General features: G+C 35.2%; 1 protein-coding gene across 2 annotated transcripts in view; it reads right to left on the bottom strand.

Moving 5' to 3' along the window:
- LOC102806633 (YY1-associated factor 2-like) overlaps positions 1-25830 on the bottom strand; it is an 81042-nt gene that overhangs the window by 20265 nt on the left and 34947 nt on the right. Inside the window, exon 1 of one of the 2 annotated variants that reach the window (XM_085496769.1) lies at positions 4009-4235. The exons of the other annotated variant lie outside the window; for it this stretch is intronic. Within the exon in view, the coding sequence (XP_085352895.1) occupies positions 4009-4208 (200 nt within the window). The 5' untranslated portion in view covers positions 4209-4235. Of the gene's footprint in view, positions 1-4008; positions 4236-25830 lie in introns of those variants that run through there. 2 annotated transcript variants of the gene reach the window in all.

The following is a 25830-nucleotide window of genomic DNA, read 5'->3' as shown; positions in this document are numbered from 1 at the left end:
GAAGTTACTGAACTGGCTTACTATCCTGCACAGACAACAGTTATGTTGACTTCACAGTGTGTTGATGGGATTTAAAGTAAAGTCTATTATCAGTAAAGTCAATAATAGATATTGCCTATCTAAACAGAACCAGTGTGAATTGTTGTGCAAACAAAAACACAACAGTGCAGCTTTTAAAAAGCATGTCAGTCAGGTTTAAAGAATCAGACAACCCGAACCCGCTGACAGTGCGGCTGCTACTTCATTCGGGCATTTATCATGGATAGTGATGGGGAGCGGGTCACAGAGTTCTAAGAATCACAGCTACTTCTCAATAAACGCTAGGTCGCAAGTAAACATTCCAATAAAATACGATCCTTTCTGCCACTTGTGGTAGTTAACAAAGAATAAAAAGATTAGGTAGACTGAGCACAAAAGTGTGCAGCCAGACTAATTTATTTGACTTGGCAATCTCTCAAGTTGACCTAACCCAATAGAATACCAGCAGGTTGCCAGGCAGTGTGGAACAATTGAAAATAAAGCACACATCAAAGAATGGACACCAGAACATTCATCTCAACTTTTTTATATTGTAGTATAACAAGTGTCAATTCATTTGAGAGAAGCCTATTACATGTACATGAACACTATGTTGTGTTAGGGGGGTCGTATGAACACTATGTTGTGTTAGGGGAGTCGTATGAACACTATGTTGTGTTAGGGGGGTCGTATGAACACTATGTTGTGTTAGGGGGGTCGTATGAACACTGTTGTGTTAGGGGGTCGTATGAACACTATGTTGTGTTAGGGGGGTCGTATGAACACTATGTTGTGTTAGGGGGGTCGTATGAACACTATGTTGTGTTAGGGGGGTCGTATGAACACTATGTTGTGTTAGGGGGGTCGTATGAACACTATGTTGTGTTAGGGGGGTCGTATGAACACTATGTTGTGTTAGGGGGGTCGTATGAACACTATGTTGTGTTTAGGGGGGTCGTATGAACACTATGTTGTGTTGGGGGGTCGTATGAACACTATGTTGTGTTAGGGGGGTCGTATGAACACTATGTTGTGTTAGGGGGGTCGTATGAACACTATGTTGTGTTAGGGGGTCGTATGAACACAATGTTGTGTTAGGGGGGTCGTATGAACACTATGTTGTGTTAGGGGGTCGTATGAACACTATGTTGTGTTTAGGGGGGTCGTATGAACACTATGTTGTGTTAGGGGGGTCATATGAACACTATGTTGTGTTAGGGGGGTTGTCTATCAGAAACTTTTGGCAGGGAAGATGGTAAACAATGCTAACTGTTATTTTTTACTTGCTTTGTCAAATGTGTATGTGTTACCATGTGTTTTAAATAAGATAGTTTTTTTTTTATCTAATTTTCCCTATTACGATTTTTTGTGTTAACAATTTTCTCTGCAGATTGTAATTCTCTAAAATTGTAATTAAGACCTGAAGCCAAAATTGACAAGAAATTATGTCAAAATACAAATTTGAAAAACTGGTATTGCATCATGTTACCATTTTACTAATGTGTGAAAATAGGCTTAAAAAAACATGCATTTATAAATAATATGTTAATGAGACACTGTCATCATAACACTGTGTGCTTTTGGCGAGTTTCATGCAATAATCTAGGTTAAAATAGCGACTATGTACTTTTTTAGTTAAAAATCTGAATACAACAATTTCACAAAATTAAATTTCTTGTGTGTGTGGGGTCAATCACAATTCAAGGTTTTCATGATTATAAGGTGTTAGATAGGTCAGCTGTGGTCCTTTCTTGCACTTGCATTAACTGTGAATGAGCGAATGTGTTGTTATGACAACAGGGTTCCTTTACAGAACAAGCTGTCACACTCCAGGATTATGTTGTATTTTATTTATTGGTCTTTTCTGTCACTGCTCAATCATGCCCTACTCCAACTTGTATTGATAACTTCCAAATAAGGATGTAATATGTACTGCAGGTCCAAATAAGGATGTACAGTTGTAATACATTTATGTACTGATGATTCAAATAAACCTGTAATATGTACTGATGATTCAAATAAACATGTAATATGTACTGATGGTCCAAATAAACATGTAATATGTACTGATGATTCAAATAAACATGTAATATGTACTGATGATTCAAATAAACATGTAATATGTACTGATGATTCAAATAAACATGTAATATGTACTGATGGTCCAAATAAACATGTAATATGTACTGATGATTCAAATAAACATGTAATATGTACTGATGGTCCAAATAAACATGTAATATGTACTGATGGTCCAAATAAACATGTAATATGTACTGATGATTCAAATAAACATGTAATATGTACTGATGGTCCAAATAAGGATGTACAGTTGTAATACATTTATGTACTGATGATTCAAATAAACATGTAATATGTACTGATGGTCCAAATAAACAAGTAATATATATTGATGATTCAACTAAACATGTAATATGTACTGATGATTCAAAATAAGCATGTACAGTTGTAATACATTTATGTACTGATGATTCAAATAAACATGTAATATGTACTGATGGTCCAAATAAACATGTAATATGTACTGATGATCCAAATAAGAATGTAATATGTACTGATGGTCCAAATAAAAATGTACATGTAATATGTATGGTTAAATCTTATCTTAGTTTTTAAGACTCTGTCTAGATCCTTAGCATGGACTAACAAAGTGTGTGTGAATGCTTAGCTTGGTCTATGTGCCCAAAAAATATTGTATTCAATGTCCATTTGGAAGATTTATTATTATATTTATAACCATTCATTTTGGTATGCCATTACTGACATGGCAATAAATAAGGTGAATCCAGGGACATGGAGAAAGAATGAACTAATGATGAGACTCTGTACTACTTCCTGTTATTCTGTAATACATACTTTCTGAAATTTCTTTGGTATTGTTTTATAACTGGTTGCTATACTGAATAATCATAGTTAAAAGGACTAAAGATTTGTATAGTCTTATCATGTTTAGGCATTCCTTAACCCATGCTAACTGCTGTTTCCTCTCATTTGTGGACGCAATTGGGTCTAGCCGAGATTAGCCTGAACACAACGTTTCTACTGATAAAAGTTTACAATTATCAAATAAAATTATATTTGCAATATCTCAGTACCAGTAGCTACATACCCTACAATGCAAGTGATGATGGAAAAATAGTAATAGGATTCAATAGTACCAACTATCAAAATAATAAAAAAAGAAACTTGTACAATGTTTAAAAGTTGAGTGATTTAACTACAAGGCTAATAGGAATCCCACGCACTAAACACAAAAAAACAAGACTCAACTAAAAAATGCCTTACACATCACGACAACAGACTTGGCATGGTTCCATCCAGACAACTTAGCCATACTAAAGATAAAACATATAACTAAACACATAAGCAGAGGGATACGTGTACATGCACACTTTAACATGATTGATTAGTTCAATTGCCCGACAAAGACATTTTATGATTGACATTAAATCACTATAAAACTGAGAATTTGAATGGGAAATCCTTGAAAGGTCCAATAAAATGTGTGTTCACTTATGATCAACAGTGGTCTACACACAGGTAACTATAAAGCAGGTAACATGGGAGCATAAAGGCATATGATAGGGTTTTATATCCACAAAACCAGATGTCATTGATGTATACTATGACAACTTAAATAGAGAATTACACAGTGTTATAAACATATTTATGATGTGAATATTGGACAGGCTGTTTTTATTACTGTATTATTAACTGTTTTAGCTGTTACTTATATATCTACTTAGCAGTATAGACATACATCAGTACATGTACAACAACTGTGGGGAGTAGCATGCAGAGCTAATGAAGCCATAAAACATTGCAGGGTGTTATTACACAGAATATTGCACAATATATTCATACATGTATACATGTATTTCCATTCAATATACATGAATACCGAATTGAATATTGTTATTGCTATTATACAAAACGGATTCACAAATCATCCATAGAGGTAATACTTACATGCCTTTCAAAATACTGTGAATCGCCTTGAATTTGTTGGGGATAAATACTAATATATGCCCACCACCAGCCACCCACACCATACATACTAATATATCCCCACCACCAGCCACCCACACCATACATACTAATATATCCCCACCACCAGCCAACCACACCATACATACTAATATATCCCCACCACCAGCCAACCACGCCATACATACTAATATATCCCCACCACCAGTCACCCACACCATACATACTAATATATCCCCACCACCAGCCAACCACACCATACATACTAATATATCCCCACCACCAGCCAACCACGCCATACATACTAATATATCCCCACCACCAGCCACCCACACCATACATACTAATATATCCCCACCACCAGTCACCCACACCATACATACTAATATATCCCCACCACCAGCCAACCACGCCATACATACTAATATATCCCCACCACCAGCCACCCACACCATACATACTAATATATCCCCACCACCAGTCACCCACACCATACATACTAATATATCCCCACCACCAGCCACCCACACCATACATACTAATATATCCCCACCACCAGCCAACCACGCCATACATACTAATATATCCCCACCACCAGCCACCCACACCATACATACTAATATATCCCCACCACCAGCCAACCACGCCATAATACTAATATATCCCCACCACCAGCCAACCACGCCATACATACTAATATATCCCCACCACCAGCCACCCACACCATACATGCTTGTCTAATATATCCCCACCACCAGCCACCCACACCATACATACTAATATATCCCCACCACCAGCCACCCACACCATACATACTAATACATCTCCACCACCAGCCACCCACACCATACATACTAATATATCCCCACCACCAGCCACCCACGTCTTACATACTAATATATGCCCACCACCAGCCACCCACGTCTTACATACTAATATATCCCCGCCACCAGCCACCCACGTCTTACATACTAATATATCCCCACCACCAGCCACCCACGTCTTACATACATATATATCCCCACCACCAGCCACCCACGACTTACATACAAATATATCCCCGCCACCAGCCACCCACGTCTTACATACTAATATATCCCCGCCACCAGCCACCCACGTCTTACATACTAATATATATCCCCACCACCAGCCACCCACGTCTTACATACTAATATATGCCCACCACCAGCCACCCACGTCTTACATACTAATATATCCCCGCCACCAGCCACCCACGTCTTACATACTAATATATCCCCGCCACCAGCCACCCACGTCTTACAAACTAATATATCCCCACCACCAGCCACCCACGTCTTACATACTAATATATCCCCGCCACCAGCCACCCATGTCTTACATACTAATATATCCCCCACCACCAGCCACCCATGTCTTACATACTAATATATCCCCACCACCAGCCACCCACGTCTTACAAACTAATATATCCCCGCCACCAGCCACCCATGTCTTACATACTAATATATCCCCGCCACCAGCCACCCATGTCTTACATACTAATATATCCCCACCACCAGCCACCCACGTCTTACATACTAATATATCCCCACCACCAGCCACCCACGTCTTACATACTAATATATCCCCACCACCAGCCACCCATGTCTTACATACTAATATATCCCCACCACCAGCCGCCCACGTCTTACAAACTAATATATCCCCACCACCAGCCGCCCACGTCTTACAAACTAATATATCCCCACCACCAGCCACCCACGTCTTACATACTAATATATCCCCACCACCAGCCGCCCACGTCTTACAAACTAATATATCCCCACCACCAGCCGCCCACGTCTTACAAACTAATATATCCCCACCACCAGCCACCCACGTCTTACAAACTAATATATCCCCCACCACCAGCCACCCATGCTATTATTCAAAATCACTGAACATGGCACACAGATAATACATTCTAATGCAAGTCTATAGACAATAATGCAGATTTGATCTTCAACTTCAGCACACACATACTGGTACATTGTGTAGGATATACAAGATAAAAAGATTGAATATTGGTTAAGGGCATCGAACTTTCACGTTTAGCCAGGTACACATTATGAGCATACATAAATTGTCAGAAATACATGTAAGAATTTTTTCATCCATAATAATAACATACTACTAATGGCCACTACTAACTGGGATAAAGCTGGATTACAACCAAAACTCTTCCCTGAACATCTTTAGTTTCAATTTAAGCTGACATTTTCACAAAAACCTGATCAATATTAGCTTCGCTGAAAAAGCAGGAAAAGGAACGTGTTAATCAGATGCCTCTTGGGAAATAACCATCACAGTACATTTATTTCCTTTGCTATGAAACTCAAGTAAAAGCGAATTCACTATTCGAGATTTGAAACTGAGGTCGTTAATACTAATATTTCTCTCAATCAGTGGTGAAATTTAATCCAACTTGCAAAACACAATTCAATATTCAAATTTAGAGCCATATCGTCATGGGAATTAGTGCATGAATAAAGCCTTTCAAAACGTGTCTCATGGGGGGACTGTCTGTACCAACAAATACTGTAACACATCTGCTGCCCTCTTGTAAAAGGTTTAGGGTTAATAAGGGACAGACCAATTGCATCATAGAGGGAAGTGAATCCAGGTAAATATACCATACTTTCTACAATTTAAAATGTGCTCTTGTCACCTGCACATAACAGATACAGACATCACTTACATTTTGAAAACACCCTAACATTATGCTACATTCTTAATGACGAGAGACAAGCTCAAAGGGTAACAGTGATTCCTTCTTCACAAAGAGATGAGAAATGGCAACAATCATCAAAGCCCCATTAGCTACAATTACTGGACAGCACCTCAGCTCAGAAAAGCGTTAAATCATGAAAATTTTACTGAAATATCGTACATTCCAACTGTCGATCACTGGGGCACGTTTAAGTGCATCTATTCTACAAACAAGGTTTGCATAGCAGAACCAAGAGATCTTTCCTTATTCTCAACTACTCAGTGTGGTTAGCATTTCAAATAAACAGATAAAATACTAAATTTAACTGTTTTTTTTTAATCAAACAGATTAATTCATTGGCAATTTTATATTGGGAAAGATAAAGTCGCCATGACAACCAGTTCAAAAATTGGAAATATCAACACGTTCTGTTACAAGTTGGATGTGTAGCGTCTAAGAATGACAGAAGCTGCATCTGCTCTGACTAAATGTCAGGACAATGACTTAAAAAAAAGAAAGATGATAAAACTAAGGTGCAAGATTTAATTTTTCCTGCCAAAATTGTTCACATTTCTACATACTTTTTTATAATATCTGTCTTTATTTTTGACCAGATGAATGTAATTTCCTGGTTAGAGAATTTGATCAAAATTGTTTAAAACATTTGAACAATGTTAGTTACTTGGGTTTACTTTGTGACTAAAGTTTATTTGCCAATCAAAAGTTAGTTAAAGTAAAATCAGTTCATGTTTTTTTGTTTAGAAGCAATTGATAGCAAGACGAGTCAATATATAAGGATAAGATGAGTCAAAATAACGAGTCTAAATTGCTAATTAACAATTAACAGATCAATATAACTGTAGTAAGGTGACTACAGCACTCCTACAAGGAGAACCGAGGTATTACATGAAACATACATGTAATGTTCCTTGTTACCATGACAACAAGGAGGGGTTCGAATGAGATGCTTCTCGTAGCACCACTAGATGCAGAATACTGTAAATGCATTAATTATTAGCTGAGTTCAAACATGTAAAATATAGAACTCATTGTTTCATTGGCAAAATCCAAACACGCAGCGAATATGCTCAAAATAGTGAAATTAACTAAAATTAAATAAAATTGTGTACAGAATGGAATGGAAAAAAAGCCAATATCAACACGCTAAGCGAACAAGACCTTGTCTTACAGTACACAATGCATAATAACTATTTGTACAGGATAAGACGAATAAAAGAGATATTCCCATGGGATCGGTTTAAGCGTTCGTTGTACAGCCGACAGACTAAAGTAAAGATTATTATTACTGTATAGTATTAATCGCTAAAGCTAAATTCGCGAGGGACTACAATTTACAACATCAAGGTAAGAATCAGGGTAATGTAAAACACTTGTAAAAAAATGTGAATTTGTTTTTTCACCGTGTGCCTTGAATTGTTACAGTTGTCATGCAGTCTGCATTCTAATTTAACGTGCATGTTTTACGACAATACTTAACTTGCCGCAATGCCATGACTAACGTTTTAAGACAGTTTGTCCGTGTAAGCACCAGAAAGCAGCAAATAGTCAAAATTTATAGTAGTGAATATTCAAACTGTTTATACTACACTGCTATCTAATACTAAAGACGTAAGTGGGATGGCAAAAATAACCAGGAAGTGTATATCTCGTCAGACGAGAAGAGATTCAACTCTCGTTAGTCAACTGAATGTTCGTAAGGAGTGTAATTTGCAGTTGTAAGAAAGGAGATAAGCATCTGGAAAAACCACTTCAGAAAGATTAAGAGATCTTGACGGAGTATTTATTACTGTACTTATCTGGGAAAGAGCTTTACTGTGGTGCCAATCAGAATATGAATCGATTTTTAACATATGTACTATTTATGTAGAATTGCATTTGTCTATGCTCTGATCTCGAGAAATAAAATCGTCTGTCAACATAACGCAGCAAAATTAATAAAATGTGTTGAGTTACAATCGACACCATCAATATGACACAATTTGGGCAACAAATATGATTGTTAAACAAAAAAGATTGTTGCAATGATTAACATTTAATATGCAAATTCTTATGTATTTTTCTGCTATTTTTAAAATTTGGACAAAAAAAATATAATTTCCCTGTTGGTTACAGGTCATAATTAAAATTGTCTGGAAAATTATGAAAAATATGATTTATTTTACGAATGGTGACAAAAGTTGACCTCGACATTTTGGGGGTTTTCAGAGAGCGTAAAAAAAGGGGGTGGATGAACAGAGCAGTGTGCCTTAGTTACATGTTAAATTTACATTACTTTGAATATGTCTGGTTATATTAGTACATTATACATTTAATAAACTGGTGACTTCTATACTCATGTGGGAATAGACATATCTCATTAGCTGTGTAAGGTGTCTATTCCCCATACTACACCAGTCACCCATCAGTGAGTATATTACTTGACAAATTGAATTGGAATTGCCAGGATAAAAGCAAGGCAGTGAGATCAATGTTTTGTCGTCTAAGCTTGAGTTCTTTGAGATTACTGTTTAGGTTTGAAGGTAATGCACATGATCACACATGTGCCAGGACAGATGTCAGACATGTGCCAGGACAGATGTCACATGTGCCAGGACAGATGTCAGACATGTGCCAGGACAGATGTCAGACATGTGCCAGGACAGATGTCAGACATGTGCCAGGACAGATGTCAGACATGTGCCAGGACAGATGTCAGACATGTGCCAGGACAGATGTCTGACATGTGCCAGGACAGATGTCAGACATGTGCCAGGACAGATGTCAGACATGTGCCAGGACAGATGTCAGACATGTGCCAGGACAGATGTCAGATATGTGCCAGGACAGATGTCAGACATGTGCCAGGACAGATGTCAGACATGTGCCAGGACAGATGTCACACATGTGCCAGGACAGATGTCAGACATGTGCCAGGACAGATGTCACACATGTGCCAGGACAGATGTCAGACATGTGCCAGGACAGATGTCAGACATGTGCCAGGACAGATGTCAGACATGTGCCAGGACAGATGTCACACATGTGCCAGGACAGATGTCAGACATGTGCCAGAACAGATGTCAGACATGTGCCAGGACAGATGTCACACATGTGCCAGGACAGATGTCAGACATGTGCCAGGACAGATGTCACACATGTGCAAGAACAAAGACATGACATTCGTCTTTAGGTTTAAGGTCAATAAAGTTATAATATAAAAAAAATAAAATAATAAGTGTTAATTGATCTACTCAGGAAATTGTTCATTTCTAATTTTTAAAGTTGCATGTATGTAGAGTACAATGTACTAGATCAATTGTTAGTTTGTCATTACTACCCATGATGCACCTGAATCACGCGAGTTTCAATGGGTGTCTCAAATTCAATATCATGTGGGAATATGGAGTATAACTGATCCTGTTCATTTACGTACAGTTAGCACATACTTAAAAATAATATTGTGTTTGCTCTAATAAAAGTACATTTCCAAAAGAAGCACACATAAAACAAAAATGACATGAGTTGTATACTGAATCATTAAAATATTACTTATTTTGACTATGAAAACACCTCTGTAGTTCACGTAAGCATATGTACCACTGATAAAAGAGCAAATATGATTTAACATATTTGATTCATGGGATTCTATAGACGAGAAAAGCCGGCAGCTACATGCACCAGAGTTTGAGGAATCAAAGGATACTTGCAGACTGATAATTAATTCATGGGAGTCACAAAAAAACTTTTGATCAGTAAAATATGAAATGGAATTGCGAGTATATTCAGCAAGACAAATGAACTGTGAAATATTCCAACCACCACGCCGAGATTAAGCGAGATAACAGTTTCGTAGAGGGAGGCTGAATCATGTTTAAAATTCAGATATTGTAGCATTAACCCTTCCACTTCAAAGGTCAATTACATTCCGTCAAATTTGACATCACGAATAAAAACTGTTGACCTCCAACAAGTAAGCAAATTATGTCGGTCTGGTGTGAAATGGGATTATAGAGGTAGCAGAAATTAGACACTTGTCTAATATTAAAACACCATTTAGCAGAATTTTCGCATGGCATTATTGATAAATTTACCAAACTGCTCTTAAACATGTGGCAACCATATCATCACTTCTGGCAAAAAGTAGATCACCTTGATTTTCTAGGAATTGTGCTATTACTCAGGTTCATTCGTATAAAACAAGCATTTTATTGGGACTGACTTACGGGAAAAATTGAGAAACATTAAGATTGGCAATCAAATGACGATTCTCCAGGAAAGGAGTTTATGTGCCAATTACACATGCCTGCAGTCTGTGTAATCTAGCAAAGGTTTATTTTTCAGGGCATTGTAATCTACTTCAATTTTGTGCAAGAAAAATTTTCCTGAATTTTGTGAGTGAGTGTAAAAACATTTCTGGGGTCCTACAACACTGAATGTCAGTTACTTCTTAAAAAATGTCGCCTTCATGAATGCCATAAAATCATCAAATTTTGAAAAATACTAACAAAGAAAAATTGAATAGTTGAATATGACAAATGCATGCAGCTTCATTGCATGATTCAATGTAAACTCTACCAAGCAGAGAAGTGACATATCAAGTGTGTAGTGCATTCTATAATGGCAATATTATGATTTAAACTTGCTTATTATAAAGTAAGTGTTGTTAAGATATGCATAATGGTAACTTGAAGCCTGCATTAGTTTAATCGCGTTCAGACACACTTTTCTGATATCCGGCAAACCTGTGATAAATTTATAGAATATACATGTAGGCAACTATATCAACAAAACAAATAATATCAATGGAGGGGTAAGTGAATGGCATACAAAATCTTGCTCACTCACGTGTGCGGGCCAAGATAAAGGCTAAATGGGAAGGGTAGATGCATCAACTGCTATTAAATATTTATATTTCAAGTCAGTTAATACAGGATGTGAAATTCACAGAAGGCATTAAGGTAATTGCTTCAATGCCCTACCTGATTACCTTAGTGCCCTTAATTAAATGTACATAACACAGTTTCAATGAGACCTAGGCATTTTCAAAATGTTTTACCTTGAAAGTGTGTGTTCTCACAATTCCCAAGTTCAATTCCTGTACATATACCGCTATATAATCCATTTAAATAGAAAATTTTGCTCACTATTTATGAAAAAGATTTTATCTGATTCAGTGAGGGAAATTTTGCTGGCCAACCTCCCATCAATCAGAACATTTTACATCTATTAAAGATCCTAGTCTTGTAACTTTCCTATCATTCTGTGGCTTGTCCCTCTTCGCCAAAATATAATTTCTGCCTTTTAACCATGTATAATGGGCCACATAACATGGAGTACCGGGTAGTATCATATTTGACACTGCGGCAATTATCAGTTATAGCATGGGGAACACATACCACTGGCATCTAATGTTCAGAAAATTTGCATATTCAGATTAATGGGTTGCTATTTTTAACAGCCAACACAAACATCAAGATGTCGTTAACTATGGAGGCAAAAATCTTTATTACTAGTACTGAAAACAACAGAATTTTCCATAAAAACAATATCTGCATTCATGCCAAAATATTTCTGCATTTGTTGGAACCAAATTTTCTATTATTTAAGACAAACTACATCACTATTAAAGTCATATTAAAAAATGTTTTTGTTTACATTTATGTGCATCAAACACCAGCTATCGTGGCTATCACTTTGTAGAACTCACCAATATGTGATTAACGGTCACCATGACCCAAAAGCAATGATCATGAACATGCGCATCAACTAACTGATGAATGAGATGTACAAAACTGAACATGGTAACCAGCATCCTTGGTAACAGCTGTTGCTATGTACCACAATGCAAAACATGTAACAATTATGATATTATGTCGCATTTGCTCGTCAAAAAATTGACGAGTTTTGAGTTATACCGCCATCAGTCAGTGTGTGTGCGAGAATGGGGGAGGGGGGTTGATTTCCAACTTATTCGCTTGCCAACACTCTGATGAGCTATCGCACGTTTACACAGTGAAATCAACCTCCTTAAACAGGCAATGGAATGTTTTTACACTAGAACATGCAAGTTTCTAAGGTAACGGTAGGACTTGATACTTGTCTATTGCACAACAGACTACAAAGAACTCATTTATATGTTGTTGTTTTCTTCTCAGCTTTCCCAAATTTGATGTCAAAAATCATTCTTAATTTTTCCTATTAGTACATTGACAGTGCTTGCAACTACAGATTCTTATCGAAGGAACAAGAGAAAAGTCCCTTCAGGCAGAACGTAGATTTTTCAGTTCAGTTTCATTTGAGATGATTGATTCCGATCTGTAAAGACAGATTACGGCTACCTTGGGGTTTTATGTGGATCCGTTTCCAGCTGCCTCATCAATGAAGAATATTCAATAGAGTCGGCACTGACGTACGTACGGCTTCTGCTTGACTTTTCCTCACTGGAAATATGAAACTCAAACCAATCAATGTATTTTTTTCTTTGACTTAATGGCTTGTCACATATCCAGCACTGTTTATAGTGATTCCATCACCATGCATGGTGTGTTGTTTATAGCGATTCCATCACCATGCATGGTGTGTTCAAATCTTGAGTAAATAAACCATTTTAAACAGTGTTGTATCTGTTGAATGGGACCCATTAATGTGAAGTACATAATGCGTTAATTTCTCAATAAAACATATTTTCATTTTAATAATTTTGTCATTTCGAAACCATCTTCAGTATAAATTACATATTCAACGTATTGTGTTGCTGATCTTAAAATGTTGTTCTTTTATCATACATGTACATCAACATACATGTAATGTCCTAATGAATGAATGAATGAATGAACATAATGTCCAAATGAATGAATGAATGTCCAAATGAATGAATGAATGTCCAAATGAATGAATGAATGTCCAAATGAATGAATGTCCAAATGAATGAATGAATGAATGAATGAATGTCCAAATGAATGAATGAATGAATAAATGAATGTCCAAATGAATGAATGAATGAATGAATAAATAAATAAATAAATAAATAAAGCATGTGACAGTGATGACTGCTAAGTTTTAATTCTGGGTTTTGACTTAATATTGTGAGAACATTTATTGAGTAGAAACATTTTGGATGTAATTGCATCAATGGCAAGGAGATGAGAGTAATGAAAGAGCTACATTTTTACCCTCTACTACAGTATCTGTGATTTTTGTGATGTCCAAATTTGATTCGGAATTGACATGTTCAAACTCAGACCACTAAAGAATTTTAGTGGTCTGAGGTTTAAATGATTCATTAAGACTTCTATAGACACAATGATTGGTGGGGACAATTGCATTTTAGTATGAAATGAGCTAATAGTACATGTATGAAATGAGCTAATAGTACATGTATGAAATGAGCTAATAGTACATGTATGAAATGAGCTAATAGTATATGTATGAAATGAGCTAATAGTACATGTATGAAATGAGCTAATAGTACATGTATGAAATGAGCTAATAGTACATGTATGAAATGAGCTAATAGTACATGTATGAAATGAGCTAATAGTACATGTATGAAATGAGCTAATAGTACATGTATGAAATGAGCTAATAGTACATGTATGAAATGAGCTAATAGTACATGTATGAAATGAGCTAATAGTACATGTATGAAATGAGCTAATAGTACATGTATGTACATGTATAACATCAATGTAAGTTATTTCAAGGTACAAATATATGTGTCAGGTTTAAAATGTAACAGAATGATACCCATCACAGGCATACAGTACAGAGATAGAAATTCTGTGATGAATTGTTCAGTGCTTCACCTTTGATATCATGAAAACAAACATTCATGGATGAATAATGTACATTATTGTGGCAAGTCAGGATCTAATTATCCAGTCAAAACATATTCAGCAAAGATTGTACGCATACATAAACAAAGAAGCATGGGTCGGGGAAAACAATGGTCCTCAATGTCCAACAGAGGGGGTTTGAAGTGCTGCAGAATTCACTAAACTACCTTACATTTGTACATGTACATACCAGTGGATCCCCTGCATATTGCAGTCATCTTTGTGGACATTAGTCAGCTGGGTAACAGTCAATGATCATTTTTGTTGTGTATTCTACACACTATACTTTTGGTAATGCAGTAAATTCGTATAAATATAGGTTTTTATTATCATTAAGAATTCATTTAATTAATTATTCAATTAATGCACTAACACAAACTGTTACCATGTAGCACTTTACACACAATGATGCAATGGTTAATATTAGATGCTGTAAAACCATTTATTTTCACCGGCATTTAATTCCACTATTTCAATGTTTTGACCAAATTCACTGGGTTTTAAAAGTGCACAAACAATAAGTTCTATTGTTATTTGTTATGTTCACTTGCATTTAATTTAGCGGATCAGCAAAACCAGTGACTAACTAATTATGCATTTACAGTGCTTTGGATTTGAAAATACAAACATGACACAGTTGTTACCAAAAAACATAGTACAATGAAAACCAATAAAATGCAAAACTATTCTCAATTTCAAAATTCAACGATTTAACCCAAAAAAGCAACACATACTGTATAAAACAGACTTTGGTTTGAACTATGCCCTCACTTGTGGCTACACAAATGAAGTAGATCCATATGGCACCAGACAATGTGGTCGAATTAATAGCAAATCATTATACATGCACATGCTATAAATGTATCTGAGAATCAGATCAAAGAAGAAACTGTACGATACCAGAAATAATGAAAACAAGAAACCAGTATTTAGCTGAAAGTTCAGCAATTCTCTTCAAATCGGTGGAGATAAGAAATGAACGCAGCTCTAATGAACGTAGGATTTTATATCACCTTAATCAACTTGCGGCACCTTTGACAAAATAATTCATTATAAAATTTATTGAAACTGCATACTTCAAAATCACTAATGACACGTGAGAATATGGCAGCATTTCTTTCTTTGTAAATGCCATATGTACGAGTATACACAGGAGTGGGGTAAAGTATTCTATGCTGTTATATGGACCATAAAATTCATGCAAAATAAAACTGAAGATTAACTGATGGTTTTTCATAATAACAATATGGTATTTTCTACAGTGCCATATTGAAATGAAACATGATTCTAAACTCGTCTGCAGCTCGCACATTGATTGTGATTGAATATGGTTATGTTGGGAAATCATTTATGACACTATCAGTACACAGGAATCACATTTCGCACTTCCAGAGGAGGACCCCCATTTTGGAACATGTTACGATATCAATACTCAGATAATATTATCAAGTCCACTGAATTTTTTCATCAAGACATACCAAAATGTTAACACAACACAATACACAACATGTATAGGGATTTTGTACAAGCGACACATGCAACACATGGTACACATGTATGAAAAGAAGAAAACCACAATTGAACAATATTGTTAAGGTCAATTATTCTAAAAACACAAGCTGTGACAGTTATTCACCTTGCCAAGTGTCTGACTCCCCCCCCCCCGATCAGTATAATGGTATCAACCATTGAATTTTTTTTATAAATGGTTTCAACCACCTGCTATAGCACTTTGATTCCATCAAACATTTAAGACAAAATAATCCTAAATTAGGGCGAGACTTCGGTGTTATATTTCTCTCATACATTTTGGCTTAAAATGAAAACTTTTGAGGGATAATTTCAATTCTGATTAATAATCATGTGTACACTGCTTCAATTTTACCAGAGACAAATATGCATGGAAATCACAACATTTTGTAGTAGTAAAGCGTTAAAAGGACACATACAGTTGTACATGTACTACCAAAATGTATGTGATACTGTCGTAATAATCCCCCTCGTCCTTTCATCTATACATCGAATAGTCTGGAGAACAGTGTCTGTCAAAGATATCAGGAATTTATAGTGCAAAAAAAAAAATGACTTAAACAACATCCGTATTAGAATAATGAATTTATTTATATGCTGTAGGTCCTGATACCTTCAAATTTATGGCTGCCTCTAAAAGAACACATTTGAGATTTGTTTTAATGGGGTTGTTAATCATAAACACTAAGAACCCTTGATAAATGATAGAAAGATATGAAATTTACATGCAAACTTGATTGTGACTAGTCATTATCTCAGCTTTAAATGTCAGAAACTGCTCTTAAAAGTAAAATGAACTTGACTTGGTAACTACATATGTCAGCAATAGTTGTGTGAATGCTGTGAGAACGAGAAAAGTGCCCTGCTGCCACGTGTTTGTTGTTTACATTTGGCATTTATTAAAACAATTCCTGGACAAATCAATCAGTAAGTGTAAGCTCTGTTTACGTGTTTATTGTTTTGAGTGCTACACCACACTTCCAAGCCTTCTCTATAAGTATTACATTTTTTTTTATTATTTACTGAAATGTCAAGATGAATTATTTAAAATTACATTATGTGGTATCTATTGAAAATGTTTTCAATTTTTTGTTTTCTGTTTTCAATCATTCACACTGACATTAATCCAAACAGCACCAAGCACTGTCTCGGTTGTTCAGGCACTACATCACCTTATGTACCCAGAATAACTGACATGTATGCAAAGCTATCCAAATGCATGAAATACTGTAATAATAATAGTTTTAACTGCAGTTAATTTATATCATAAGAGTGACTTTTATCACCAGGTTATCATAAATAAAATGAGACTTTCAAAGCTAGAGTATTCTCTGTAGTAATAACACTGGGACTACACACATTGAATACTGATTCACTTCTAGAGAATTTATCATTGACATGAATACACAGTAGAGTACTAAAAAAAAAACGTTTTAATTTCCAGAGACAAATATACGTGAATTTCATACACGAGTCAGACATTTTATGAATTTTATGAAATTTCACTCGGGTTTTTTTTAAAGACAGGAGTGCTTTTTTTTTAAATCCAGTCTTGGTGTATATATAGTAAAATTTTCAAATCACATACATTCTTTGCATCTACATTTACCTGCTACACCTGCCAAAATACGTACATCCAATGTATTTGTGATGTCGCTATTGGAGAATGGCAGACAGTGTATCACACTGTGTATGCATTTTCAGTATTAATACACGCTATTGTTAAACAAAATGGGCAGTACACTGCTATAGTGAATTTCATGAAAGCATAAATGTTTTTAATGGATATTCATTGAATATTTATAAGAAACATTCTACCCCGAAAAACTCTTGTGCTACATTAAATCAAAAGAGTATGCTTTTATTGACTATAGAACCCATTTGGAAACACCCATTACTCAGGAGTCTGCAGGTTTTCCTTTAAAGATTCACTGCTATGCATCCGCTGTGATTGGTCAAGTTGTTTTCAACCATCATTTGAAATTTATGAAGTATTCATAAATACTTGATATAAAAAAAACATTCAAGCTTTAATGAAATTAACTGTATAATATGACAGTGTGTAATAAATACAATTTTTTGAGCAAGCAAAACAATGTATAAATATATGTACATTGTATAATGTATAACGCATTAATTAATCCAAAAAATAACAAAATAATAAAGTTAAAAAAAAATTGTTTTTGATGACAAAAATATATGTGGCACATGAATACATTCATTTGAAACAAAAATGATAAATGAGACGTTAGACCATTGGTAGACATACTATAATATTACAATGCATCTATACTGGAGTTGAAAGAAACAGGATATTGGAATATATTGACTATGGAAGTCATAATCACTAAGTGATTCTCAATAGCTCAGACTAGACACAGAGAACAACGTTATGTGGTCATACTACTATGAACATTTCATACAACTTCTAAGAACATTGGTTATGGATTCTATTCTATTTCAATCTTGTCTAGTTCAGCTCTATTCTATCAAGTTGAAGCAGTACTTTTCTATTTTATTTTGTTCTATTCTGATTTGATTCTATCTGGGCCACTCAAATCCGAATGTATGTCATTAAGCATATCAGGTTAATGCAGAGCAATGCTAATCAATAATTCAATCTGCCGATCACAGCAGGCTACAAAGAGCTAAAACAGTCTCTGCGATACAATTACATTACAAATAAAATATTTAACCAAATTCTTCATATTTTTCTCTGCCCTAATAATGACATAGTCTATACAGTTCTAGACATATATATATAGGATAATTATAATCAGGGAAATAAGAAACGGCACTGTGTTAGTGCAGTGTTACGTAGCGTCTACTAAGGTGGGCTGCCATATAGACAGGAGTAAGAAGTTGGAGCCAGACTGACTGACTGCAGAGAAGCTTGCAGAAGTATCACAAAGTGAGCAATCCAACAAGAAAAAAATTACATCCTACCTCTAAAGATCAAAATCAAACGTGCAGCGAGGAGAAAACAAAGTCACAATCAGCTGTATGTGTACGTGTGTACATACATCAGTACATAAGACTGGACCTGCATAACAATTGAACTATTGAGGTCATTACATGAGACAACGCACCAACAAGTACCAATATGCACACTGAACGTTTCCTTACATTCTTACATAGGCTAGTATTGCTGGGATTAACTTTTAATTCTAATTATACCGCCCCCATAGAGTTTTTAAAGATTTTCTACAGTTTGGGTTAATTAGAAGGTGATGGCCATAGAATTAATGACACAGGTGTCCAAATGTATGTAGCGATTTTGTAGTCATGACGATTCATGATTCTCGGCACAATGAATGAAATCAAGCATTTACATGTACTGTGGTACATGCATGTCAAATTTCAGTTAGGATAAAATAGTGGCCATGAGAAGTTGATGCATGGCAAGGGCACAATGCAATAATAAGTGTAGTTTCAACATGTACATTATCATTATATCACTTTCAAAGTTAATCTTGTTGTATGTTCTGCAACAGATTACATACATGTAAAGAAAGTGTGTTCGTGACAGGATGTGAATATCATAAGATATTTTACGACCCTCACAATATTGTTTTAAGTGAATACACTACACACAATTCCATCACATAATGTGCATGTATGTATTCCTGAAGGTCAATGAATTGCAAGGAAGTTGATTACTTGGTTTTTTCATTTACTTGTTTGCTCATTGATCTCTCATTCCGATAATTTTTGATCCATTACGTGTAGCCTAGGCAACATGTACCTGGTATATAGTATAGTACAGTATAGAATACATATAGAATAAATGTAGAATAAATATAGAATAGAATATAGAATAGAATATAGAATAGAATATAGAATAAATATAGAATAGAATATAGAATAGAATATAGAATAGAATAGAATAGAATAGAATAGAATAGAATAGAATAGAATAGAATAGAAAATGTATTGACTCTATAAAGAACACCAGTACATGTACAAATCTTTTTTCAGTTGTATCAGTGAAGCTGAAAATAAAAAATTTATACATATGTATACACATACTCGTAAATGGTAAACTGAGTCGCATACCATATTTACTCGAAGCTCAACTGTAAACCATTGCCACTAGACACTTTCCGGATTCCATTATGCGAGAATGCTAATATGCATCCTAATACTAGTAGAAATGCTTTGAATCAAATAGACCATATTTCAAAAATCGATATTGCCTGAATAGATGGACAATTTTTGAGAAAAGCTAGAGGTTAGAATCAATATAAACATCAATTTATCTGAAACACTGCGATAAGTTTAATTATCATCAAGTTTAAACTTCGATATAAACGTGTGACATTAGGAAGATGATGACTCTCGATGGTACCTCCAATCAAACCTTACTATAAATTATATTAGCAGTGGGAAGCAGTAGTAAAATACATAGCGCAATGATTACTGCCAAGAGAGACGTACTTTCTTTTTATTACTGAGTTGCACATATAAATTTCTTGCTTAATAGTCTGTGTGTCCTTCGTGTAATTTTCAAAGGCTATTGCTTCACATAAATGTAAAAGCACCAGCAATTATTTTAATTTTACATGTACACAACAGTTTCTGATTTCAAGGGTGTATTTTTTACCTATCAATTCTGAATAAAGTACAGAATCACACAAGTGTAGTGTAGTGTAGTGTAGTGTAGTGTAGTGTAGTGTACACCCACTTATTTCTCATGCTGTGAGGCGAGCTCGACCACCCTTTAGAGTCCCCTAATGCCATAATCTTAGTGCATTTTTTTCAATCCCTCACTGCACCATACTGCTTCTAAATCAAATAAATCCACAGAAGATTGAAATAACCTTTGACCTACTCACATAACTCACACAAACTGATACAGTTATCAGATCGTTATCATGATTATTGAACAACAAAAGATTCAGTTAGTGCAGCATGTATAAGTTTCAGATATGTCCATAGACTGGTGGAACAAAGCAGACATTGAATAATTAATAATAACAGTAGTGTTAAGGTCATTACTCTCACCTAAGGAGATACTGTAAAATACTCTATTTTAGCTGGAATTAATTTTCGCTGAAACGACTTTTTTTTTTTTTTTGTTTTTTATGGAATTTATCTTCACTGATTTTTGACTGAGTTGAAAGTAAAATACAGAAAAAAGTATATTCGCTGGATTTTATTTTCACTAAATCATTCCTTCAGCGAAAATAGCAAAAATTAATTCCAAGCGAAAATAAAGTATTTTACAGTACTGCATACATTTTACAAGTCAAGACTAAGAACTGTGGATAGCTGCAGTAGGTGATATTTTATGTCAAGTGAGAGTGAGTCAGTTAAAACCCTACTACCGGTACAAGTAGCACAAGTTATAAACAGCACCTGCTTTAATTTAAAAAAAAAAAATCTTGTATGCAAGTTGATCTGTTAAAGTGGGGGAGTCGTCATCAGGTGGGCACCTTCCAGTTAAGATTAATGTCACAACAAATTTACTTTCTGGATTAAAATAACAATGGATAACAAAAGATAGATTAACACTGTAAACAACATAAACAATAGTGTCCCATGATTCTTTGGTGCAATCCATGGGATTGAGCGGTTCCCCTTTAAAGTGTCATTGTTTACAAACAAGATTCTACGCATAAGCCTTTGCGTTCTTAGTGTGTGTGTTGTTATCGTCGCTTGGAACTCAATTTGCGCAGGTGACGACCCTCTCGTTTTAAAATCACACAGTGTTGAAGCAGGGTACACTGCAGCATTTATAGTGAAATTCCATTCTCATAAATGACTAAAGAAATATATTAATCAGAAAAATTCCTAGTACTAAAAAATTCAATGAGTTACTATTTTCTGTTATTTTCACACTTATTTTCTACATGTACAAACTAGACATACATGTTGGAAATGGGAGTAGGGGGTAGTGTTGATCTACCTCAATTTGACTATATACTGCAGGCTAGGAGGGTACAAATTCTGAATTTAATAGTGTCTGCAATGTAAATTAATATCTGCAATGAATGTAAATTAACACCCTTGTAAGCGTATAGATCCACATGACACTGCCTGCAGTCAGTGAAAGCAATACATCTCAGTTATAATGCATACATGTAACAGATGTCAGATAAAAAAACTTCATTCAATTCAATTTTTATTCAATTCTTTTACTTTCAAGTAATTCTTATAAACAAGGTTCATTATCAAACTACATCAATAATAACAGTTAAAAGTGATCTAAATTTTGTAAAGAAATAAACGTAAAAACATGCATAAATAAAGTTATCAGCCAAATTGTTTATTATATATTCACTATTCACTTGTATAACTGCCATGGTCTTGGATTGAGGCACTTGCACATAAATGAAGGTATCAAGTGTCATACAGATGTACATATGTAGGTATAAAGCTTGACCTGCTAATACTAAGATTTTAATTATTCTTATCCTGCCATTTTCTAGATGTCTAGCTTCATCATTTCTAATGCTACAATAAGGCTTTCATCCAACCTGTAACACACATTTGTGAATTTATCATATTGACGTTACTCGTATATCGTCCTTGTATCACCCATTTATTGTTCTCATACCACCCAATTATTGACCTCTCATCAATGTTTCGCCAATTTATAACCCCCCTGATGTTTCGCCCATTTATAACCCCCCCCTGATGTTTCGCCCATTTATCATGCCACCCACCTATTGTCCTTGTCGTCTTGATTGCCTTTGCATCACCCATTAATTGCCCTCCTGCCATCGATTTCTTGGCTTTGTTTCACCAATTTAGCGCCCTTGTTTCACCAATTTATTGCCCTTGTTTCACCAAATTATTGTTTCTCGTCACCCATTTATTGCATTATCACTCATTAATCATCCTTGCGCTTCACATATTTTTATTGTGCACTGAAGCTTGAATAGACTTACTGACTTTTCATAGTAATTGTATTTTAGGTTGTGTTTTAATATGCAAAGCAGGCATGAAGGAAATACCAATATGCAACCCAAAAGCAATCAGTGGGCAGATACGAAAGCGATAAATTTGCGGCCCTCATTAGGTCAGTGGGTCAAGCGGAATCAGTAAAAACACGTCATGATGCAAACAAAATACGAATGATACGCTAAAAAGCTATACAGTCATGTAAGGCATACCTTTTTTAAGAGAAGTGTTCAAAAATGACATGTACATGAATATTTGCTCTTAGAAGCAGAAAATGTTATTTATTAAATGCTAAAACAATAACAAATGTACTTATTTTGACTTTAGACACATCATATGCGCAACTAAATGTAATAGAGTAAATATATTCATAATAATAGATTATTATCAATAAGATAAGATTCATACATGTATACGGTTGTTATGGTTACAGTTTACCCTATTATAATGTTACAGATATTAATACATTCGTGCAGGTTTAGTGCAGATTATAAGACTGAATTTGAGTGAAATGGAACAGAGGTTCATTCCAAATGCATTGATTCATCTACTAAATTTCATCAAGCACAATGTGTAAATGTACCATTTTTATTTTTTCTTGCTTAACAAGAATTCAAAAATATCACTTTTCACTAAAAATTACAAAAGTAATCATCAAAATTAGATAATTGAAGATATCACCATGAAATTAATGAATCTGAAAGAGGTCCACATGTAGTACCTATATATGTAATGTAAAAGCAACCGGACTTGTGGTTTTCAACAAGAAGTCGAAAATATCACTTTTTACCAAAAATGACAAAAATATTCACCAAAATTAGGGAATTGAAGATATCATCATGAAATGAACAAATCTAAGAGAGGTCTACCCAAGGTACATATACACCAAGTACCAAAGCATTCCGGCTTGTAGTTTTCAAGAAGAAGTTGAAAATGTAAAACATTGACACGAACGACGACGGACAATCACTCATACATAGCTCCGCTCGACAAAGTCGATAGCGGAGCTAACAAATTTATTCTGGTTTTGTGTAGTTCAAATTATAGTGAGTGAGCTAGATTCATCTAGACAAGACTCAAAGTAAATGTAGAAATATAGACATGCTAAATTTATCAAAGTCTGATTGTCTTATCAACTGCACACAAGTAAAAATTAGCACTCTGGACACCACCAAAATGAGGGCATACTACAGTTGACAGAGTACTGTTTACACCTATTTACAAATCACCACGATATAAAAACTTTATGTTCATACAAATTTCAACTTTGGTTATCACTTGGTGAATACAATGAAAAAACATACACACACACACACACACACACACACACACACACACACACACACACACACACACACACACACACACTAACTGCAAAGACTCCCATTGTGTGCTTCGCCAATGGGTGTCAAAAAATTAAGTTATTGCATCCACAAATGAAAATTTGGTGTTATATTTGTCTCATGTTTTTTAAACATGCAAGGATACACCATTACAGTCAGAAACCACGAACAGCTGTGTAACCAGCATTTTGGTTTGGTTTACAATTCCCAGTGGTACCACACACAAGTCAACTACATAAAACATTTCAGTGCTTCAAAATTCTGACTAAGGAGTTGACCAACAGTAACTATATTACGAAAAGAAATGTCTGCACAGAAAAAAAGCCGATGGATAACAAATTCTTCTGGGAATATAACAGTAACAAAGTATGAAAACAAAATCTTTGAACACAAACAGCCTAAAACAAATGAAGGAATACAATAATTAAATTTTCCCCCGGTGAAGTTTTCTATCCTCTTCCCTTTCAGGGTTGATAATGGTCAATCCTTTTATACTGTACAGTACTTCATTTTTTTTTTGTTTAATTTATTTTCGCTTAAGATGTGATTTAGTAAAAATAAATTTTTGTTTTTAATTTTTACATTCAAAGTGAAAATAAACTTCAGGCAAACAGCTAAAATATGTTTCCAGTGAAAATTAATTCCAGCTATTAAAAATAAAGTATTTTACAGTACTTGTACTTCATCATAGTGGAGAAACTAAACTGGATTTACAATGGAAACACTCGATATGACTGAAAGGCTCAGATCACACATAGAGAACTGACATTGCTGGGTAGTTTGCAGTGATATATTGCAAAATAATCTTAAAATGGCAAGCCAAACATTTATAGAAAATTCATATGTGGGTGTGCATTTGTGAAAGAAATGATCAGTATAGATTTTTGTTTTTTATTTTATTGTCCTTGTATATTCGTAGACCAAGTGTTTTTTTGAAAAGGGCGATAACCTCTCATTTCCATTGTAAATGTATTCTATGTCTCCACTGTTTAACACAGTTGATATGCACATGGAACTAGGGAGAATAGTCTTTGTCTCAGTTGACATCACCAAGCATTATGTCATGTGATTAATTATTCACGAAGACATTTGATTCAGATAAACATATGAGTAAATAAACTAGAACAACTACAGATGTATGTATAACTGTGTTGTGGTTGTAGTAATCACTCAGGGGATCATGATGCCATATATGGACATAGTCACCCACCGCGCCATATATGGACATAGTCACCCACCGCGCCATATATGGACATAGTCACCCACCGCGCCATATATGGACATAGTCACCCACCGCGCCATATATGGACATAGTCACCCACCGCGCCATATATGGACATAGTCACCCACCGCGCCATATATGGACATAGTCACCCACCGCGCCATATATGGACATAGTCACCCACCGCGCCATATATGGACATAGTCACCCACCGCGCCATATATGGACATAGTCACC

This window comes from Saccoglossus kowalevskii, chromosome 3 (genome assembly GCF_978046115.1).
Source record: "Saccoglossus kowalevskii chromosome 3, keSacKowa6.1, whole genome shotgun sequence".
NCBI classification, from domain to species: domain Eukaryota; kingdom Metazoa; phylum Hemichordata; class Enteropneusta; family Harrimaniidae; genus Saccoglossus; species Saccoglossus kowalevskii.
Note: the sequence above shows the minus strand (reverse complement) of the source record. Positions and strands in the feature narration are given on the sequence as shown.